Below are 6,800 nucleotides of genomic sequence, written 5' to 3'. Positions count from 1 at the left end.
TATTTTATTTTATTTTATTTTATTTTATTTTATTTTATTTTATTTTATTTTTTTATTTAGATTTATATACCGCCCTCCCCGAAGGCTCAGGATTGTCTACATAAAATCATTGTTTTATATCAATGTATGGTTTTATAATGCTCTTAGCTGCCATGAGACACTGAGTGAGGGGTAGGATATGAATTTTTTAAAAGCTTCCAACAAGGATTTTCGTGTCTTACGTGGAACACACACACATAAGGAGGAGGACGGCCACCACACACACACAGAGAAATATTCCTCCACCGTTGGAGGGAGGGCCTTGGAGCTCTGCTGGCAGTGGCCACCATCTATTAGCACACTCCCTAAGGCGGAACAATGGATGTCACGTCCATTATCATTTCCGTTTGATGGAACATGCTAGTAGATGTGTTCCACAAACAAACAAGCCAAAGCAACAGCAATTGACCGTCTTGCTTTGATCCCTTCCTGAGACTCACCTGCTGAAGTCGTTACGAAGTGGATCTCTGCCCACAATGGCTGTTCCTGCCTCTCATGCGTCGGTTCCCAGAGAGCTTCCAGAAGCTGGACTTCCACCCTGGCGACGTAGGAAGTGCTCGGGTTCAAGTGGCGGAAGGTGTGCCAGTAGACCCCTGCCTTTGTCACGTCACGCTCCTCCCCGTTGAGGGAGACGACGTGCGAGGAGTTGCTGTTGCTCGGTAGCCAGGAGATCTCTGCCGAGGTGGTCGTGAGATTCCGTATCTGGAGCTGTGTGGGAGCCTGGGTGGCCCCGTACCCCACCAGGATCGTGCACCGCAGCTGATCTGAGCTCCCTTTCTCTGAGACGCTTTGCACTGAGATGCGGTAGGCTTTCGCCTTCAAGTCCAGCTTCTCCAGCACGGCTTTCGTCGGGGACCCAGCTTTCGTGCTTTGCCATAGCTCGGAGTCCACGTAAACGTTGTAGCCTTGGATGTTTGGGCAGCCGGCAGGCAAGAGGGGAGGCTCCCAGCCAACCAGGATGCTGCTGCAGCTGAACTGTTTGATGAGCATCAGCTTCCTGGGGTAAGGCACTGCTGTGGGATCGCCAAGCTCTTCCTGGTCCCCTTCTAGCCTGGACAGCGCTGTGCTGGTGCTGAGCTCCCCGGCTGAATAATCGCTTCTCTCCCCGCTGCTGATGCTCGTGCTGAGGAAACTTCGCTCGAGAGGGGAGCTCCGAGAGAGGTCATTGAGCTCCTGAGGCAGGAAGGTGACCAGGTCTTCGTCTGAAACGCGTTCCACAAAGTTGGAAGGGACCAGGCCTCTCCGGCCATCCATCAGCTCTCCTGAAGCGGGTGAAGAGAAGATTGGTAGATTGTCATCATGGATTTGTGACTGTATATAACAGGGGGTGGGGCAAAATGTGGCTCTCCAGATGTCCATGGACTACAATTCCCATGAGCCCTTGCCAGCAGGGTGGAACTGTAGCCCATGGACATCTGGAGAACCACAGTTTGGTCACCCCTGTTATATAACAACGAGACACGTTCATTGTCAAGGAACATCACGAGTGTCATCCCCAGGTATGTTCTATGAGCTTGTTTGGTTCCACAAACCTTCAAAGAAGCCATCTTCGTCCATTTCCCCGTAAATATAAATGTACTCGCCAGCCGTCAGTGGGAGCTCGGCCTCAGGGTTCTCGTTGGGACCGTCAAAAGGGTTGTAGCTAAAACAGAAGCAAGAACCGCCAAGTTTACACCGAAAGGTCGAAAAGCCGCACAACGGTGTTACACCATGTAAAGTCACTTATTTATTTCATTCGCTTCCACTCACTTTCTCCCCAGTAGGGACCTGGAGCAGTTTCTATCCTTCCCCACTCTTCCATTTTATCCTCCCAACAACCCTGTGAGGTAGGTGAGGCTGAGAGAGCGTGACTGGCCTGAAGTCACCCCAACAAGCTTCTATGGACAGAGTGGGGATTCGAATCTGGGTGTCTTAGATTCTAGTCTGACCAGTATTGTCGATTATCACCCAGGGTATAACCAGACTGGGTCAATGGAACATCCAAGGAGAAGCAGCAGAGCAATCTGGGTCTCCAAAAGCAGACTGAGCGAACAATGGATGTAATAGCAGAGAGAAGTTAAACTGGCCTTGACCAGAACTTTTTCAGCCGGCCTGGTGGAACAGTGTCCCAAGTGAGGCCACAGTCACTAGCCAATTCCACCTGGGGAAAGACAACTACTGCACAGTCACTAGCCAATACCTCCTGGGACAAGGCAACTACCTTACAGTCACTAGCCAATTCCACCAGGCAAAAGATATCTACCGCACAATCAGTAGCCAATACCGCCTGGGGCAAGACAACTATTGCACAGTCACTAGCCAGTACCACTTGGGGATAGACAACTACTTCACAGTCACTAGCCAATACCACCTAGGGAAACATCCCTTCCCAGACCTGAATAGGGAGATGGAGAGATGCTGGGAGGAAGCAAAGCTTATTCGTAGAGCCGTGCCAATTATTTAGAGCAGGGGTAGTCAAACCCATGAACCCCTGCCAGCAGGGCTCGTACGAATTGTAGTCCATGGACATCTGGAGGGCCGCAGTTTGACTACCCCTGATGTTGAGCAACCACCTGCTCTTCTCCAGTACAGCCTCCCCAAAAGTCAGGGAAAACTATGTGCCCCATCGGCCTTGACAACTGTACCTGTAGCGCACCAGGAAGACGTGGAGCTTCACTGGGCTCTGGTGCTCCAGCTCTGGGATCAGCGAGACGCTATCAATGTCCAGCTCTTCCATCTCACTGGCCGTGTCCAGCTAAGGAAAGGCGGCAGAAACGGAAGGGGGACGTGGGGATGAAAAACCAAAAAGGCTTAGCCCAACATGGGGACAATAGGAACTCTCCTAGGCTACAGCTGATCCTTGTTCTTCTTGCTCTGGAGCTTCTACACTAGCAGCAGCTTCCCTTCGATCCACTGTTTCTAAAAGGGAAGCTAGTGAAGAGCAGAAAGCACTCTGTGCATGATTGGTGCCTCTACTATCCTTAAACCGCTTTCTCTGGATGGCCCATTAAATGCAGAGTGGGCGCTAAGGCCAGAGATCTCTGCATGTTTCAGGTGAGATGCCCATCTTTTAAAAAATACATTATTAAGTGATGTGGACATTCGCCCTGACCTGGACAGTCCAGGCAAGTCTGAAGAAGAGTTGTTTTTATATGCCACTTTTCTCTACCCAAAGGAGGCTCAAAGCGGCTTACAGTTGCCTTCCCATTCCTCTCCCCACAACAGACACCCTGTGAGGTGGGTGAGACTGAGAAAGCCCTGATATTATTGCTCAGTCAGAACAGTTTTCTCAGTGCCGTGGCGAGCCCAAGGTCACCCAGCTGGCTGCATGTGGGAGGAGCGGGGAATCAAACCCGGCTTGGTAGATTAGAAGTCCGCACTCCTAACCACTACACCAAACGGGCTCTCAAAAGCTAGGCAACATCGGTCCTGGCTAGGACTTGTATGGAGGATCAGCCAAGAGGTCCAGGGTTGCTCTGCAGAGGCAAGCAATGGCCACCCACCTCTGTCTGCCTCTTGCTGTGCAAACCCCATGGGGTCACCATCATTTGGCTATGACCAGATGGCACCTTCTGCTACCATATACATATTGACGAGTCAAGAGTGCTCTGCCAGGGCTCAAGTCCCCGGGGTGCCATGAATGTTCTTACAAGCTGGACCTCCCCATCTGCACCCACAACTAACCTCGGGCGTGGCGCAGGATTTGGAACTGTTGTGCATGGACTCCGATTTCGAGGAGCTGGACTGGGACTTCTTGGAGGAGGCGGGAGGGGTGCTTGAATCCGGACTCCTGGAGACAGCGGGTGCCAAGGCATGGGCATGTCGAGGTGGCAAAGGCGAGGATTCTTCAGTCCCTTCATTGGGACCCTTCCTGCCACACTGGGGGGCCACAGGAACAATTTCTGGATCTGAAACCAAGCGCCGTTGCGTGACTCTGGGCCAAAAGGCCAAGCCAACAGGTGGGAATCGGCAAGAGTATCCCACGGTGGATTTAACCGCAGGACTGAGATGCAAAATTGCTCTCCCAGGCCAGCCAGCCCCCCTCCCCCAAAAGGCAGAAAGAGGCAGGTGCTACCAGCGACTAAAAATCAGCGATCCGTCATTTGGGAAGACAAGCAGATTTCTAACTTTTGCCTCCTACTTTGGGATTCTTTTATTTACACCAAGGGAAGAGAAAGCTGAGCCTCGGGGGACTCCACTCCATCCCACAAGTTGCGGGGGGGGGGGGTGCTCACGTTGGCAGGAAGTCAGGAAACAACAACGATTGAACAGAGCTAGATGGCCCAGGCCAGCCCAAGTTCATTGGAACTCAGAAGCATTAGGATTTTTGGTCAATGAAAAAGACAAAAAATGCGGAGAGATATTTTGATCCTTGATGACAACAGCAAGGGTTGTCTGGGTGAAAAAATGGAAGTTCAAGGCGATATGCACTATATTTGATTGGCAGATTAAATTTTTTATTTATTTGTTTGTAATTATAGACGGTCACTCTCGGACCAAGCCGGCTCGTGGCGGTTTACATTAAAAAGATAAAATACTAAAATACAATCCTCAGATGGCAAAATTGACAAGGCAGGTCCAAGATGAACGAATCTTGTACTTTAAGGCAAAATGGAATCTTCGGATTGAGGACATTAGAAAAAAGTATAATTGTGGATTCATGACTATCGGTTATGACTTATGATTTCTAAGGGGAAATAAGATTTGAGTAGGACATTTAGTGTTTTTTAAATATATATATTCTTTAACAGAATAGGAAGCTATTGTTTGTAAACATAACTTAATAATCTATAAACAGGTCCTTTGGGGAGATTGTTAAATGCTACGTTTTGATGAAATGGACTATAAATAAAATTTGAAATTGAAAAAAAAAGAACTCTTATGTATTAGTAAAGCTACCGCTTTGATCTCTCACCTCTCTCTTTGTAGCCGTCGGGGGGCTGCGGGGACGTGGGGCAGGTGGTGAGGGGGACTTCGGAAGCCACCAAAGGGGGGGACGGACGAAGGCCACTTTTCCCGGTGTGCAGCTGGAAACGCCGGAGCTCTTGAGTAAGGAAGTTAAACTGTTCCGTGTGGCTACGGCACTGATCCTCCAGCTCTCTCACCCGGTCCTGAGGAGTCCGGCAGGGGGATGGCAGGAGGAGGAAAGAAGCAATACGGAAAGGTGGGTCTTGGATCATGCGTTCGGAAGGGGGACTTGAAGGTTCTCTTGTTCACATTCACAGACCAAGGTTATGTTTGGAGGTCACCCACGCCACCCTTGGGAACCATCAAGTTCTGTTCATTTTTATCGTTCTCTTTGTTCTCCCTCCTGTCTTCTGTAAATCTCAGCACAACACAGCTCATTCTCCTGCCTTCCCACTTTACAACCCGGTGAGGTAGGCCGGGCTGAGAGAGTGATGTATCCAACACCAAGAGCTTCATGGCAAAGTGGGGATATGAACCCAGGTTTCCCCGCTCCAGGTAAAGGTAAAGGTAAAGGTTTCCCCTGTGCAAGCACCGAGTCATGTCTGACCCTTGGGGTGACGCCCTCCAGCGTTTTCATGGCAGACTCAATACGGGGTGGTTTGCCAGTGCCTTCCCCAGTCATTACCATTTACCCCCCAGCAAGCTGGATACTCATTTTACCCACCTCGGAAGGATGGAAGGCTGAGTCAACCTTGAGCCGGCTGCTGGGATTGAACTCCCAGCCTCATGGGCAGAGCTTTCAGACTGCATGTCTGCTGCCTTACCACTCTGCGCCACAAGAGACTCATTCTAAATACTATATTTCATTGGATGTCATGAGTCATGTGATTTACACGTGGCATCCTGTTTAAAGGGCACATGATGGGGATCAAAATCCGCTAACCCCAAGAAGTGTGCAGCGGGACCTCTCAAAAATTGAGGGGGGGGGAGCAGGGGAGAGACACCTTTAAAAGATGCCTCTTTTCAAGCTGTGACTTCTCCGGAAGACTGAACTGGAAGATGCGCATATGAGCCGGCTGAAATTTTACAAGCCTGGAAAAAGGTGAGAGGATTGTGCAAAGGACAGAGACCGGGATGAGAAAAAACAAGTGATGGTTGCCCATAAAACCAGTGATAGGACAAAATAACCGCTTTCCAAAAAAAGCAAGTGTAGATCTCGTAAGGTTTTAATGTTCAACACACAGACGGCACAGAAACTGTTCATGTCAAGTACTGAGAAAGAGGGAGGACAAACTGACGGCTGCCATCACGTCGTAAGTCCTTCCACACAGACCCACGTTCACACAGCAATTCGGTCGCCCTACTAAAGGAACAGACGCCCACTTCATTTGCACATGACACACCGAGCAAGGGCAAGCATGACGTCCCAGGCCAGAGCTGCCTGGCTAAGGCACGGAATATCAGAGAAAGCCCAACAGGTAGCTCAAGCCAGTCAGCCAATCTGCATGTCACCAAACGACACATTAAAAAGAAAGCTCTAGTGTGGCTCTTCTCCTCCGCTTAATTTTTCTGATCCCCAAATGACTTCCCGATTGCTTTACACATGCATATACACATGAGAGTTTTTATTTTAATCCACGCAAAATCTGTTTGTTTTATATATTATTATCTCTAAATTGAAACAGATGAGTTTTGAATACTAGCTTCTTCGCTGGAATTTTTTAATATAGCTTTCAACCACTTTCAGAAAGAGGTTTAACCAATAAAACAAAACAGTGTAGCAGTTTTGTAGCACTTTGTTGCTTTTTTTAAACATCTCGCTTGAAGAACAAACCTGTTGGTCTTGAAAGCTTGCTCTTGCTCTGCAGGACTCA

General features: G+C 49.2%; 1 protein-coding gene across 11 annotated transcripts in view; it reads right to left on the bottom strand.

The window, feature by feature from the left end:
• Positions 1-6,800, bottom strand: part of TSPOAP1 (TSPO associated protein 1) — a 50,248-nt gene that overhangs the window by 21,327 nt on the left and 22,121 nt on the right. For all 11 annotated transcript variants that reach the window (XR_013226750.1, XM_077311454.1, XM_077311455.1 and 8 more), the window contains 5 exons: positions 4,934-5,129; positions 3,703-3,926; positions 2,664-2,773; positions 1,572-1,681; positions 480-1,301 (listed from right to left, as the gene is read on the bottom strand). Coding sequence is in view for 10 of the 11 variants with exons in the window: in XM_077311454.1 (XP_077167569.1) it covers positions 480-1,301; positions 1,572-1,681; positions 2,664-2,773; positions 3,703-3,926; positions 4,934-5,129 (1,462 nt within the window). In the remaining variant the exon portion in view is untranslated. The remainder of the gene's footprint in view (positions 1-479; positions 1,302-1,571; positions 1,682-2,663; positions 2,774-3,702; positions 3,927-4,933; positions 5,130-6,800) is intronic.

The sequence above is a fragment of the Paroedura picta genome, chromosome 15 (assembly GCF_049243985.1).
Source record: "Paroedura picta isolate Pp20150507F chromosome 15, Ppicta_v3.0, whole genome shotgun sequence".
In the NCBI taxonomy this organism is placed as follows: domain Eukaryota; kingdom Metazoa; phylum Chordata; class Lepidosauria; order Squamata; family Gekkonidae; genus Paroedura; species Paroedura picta.
The sequence above is the reverse complement of the archived record's forward strand: the minus strand, read 5'-3'. Positions and strand labels throughout refer to the sequence as shown.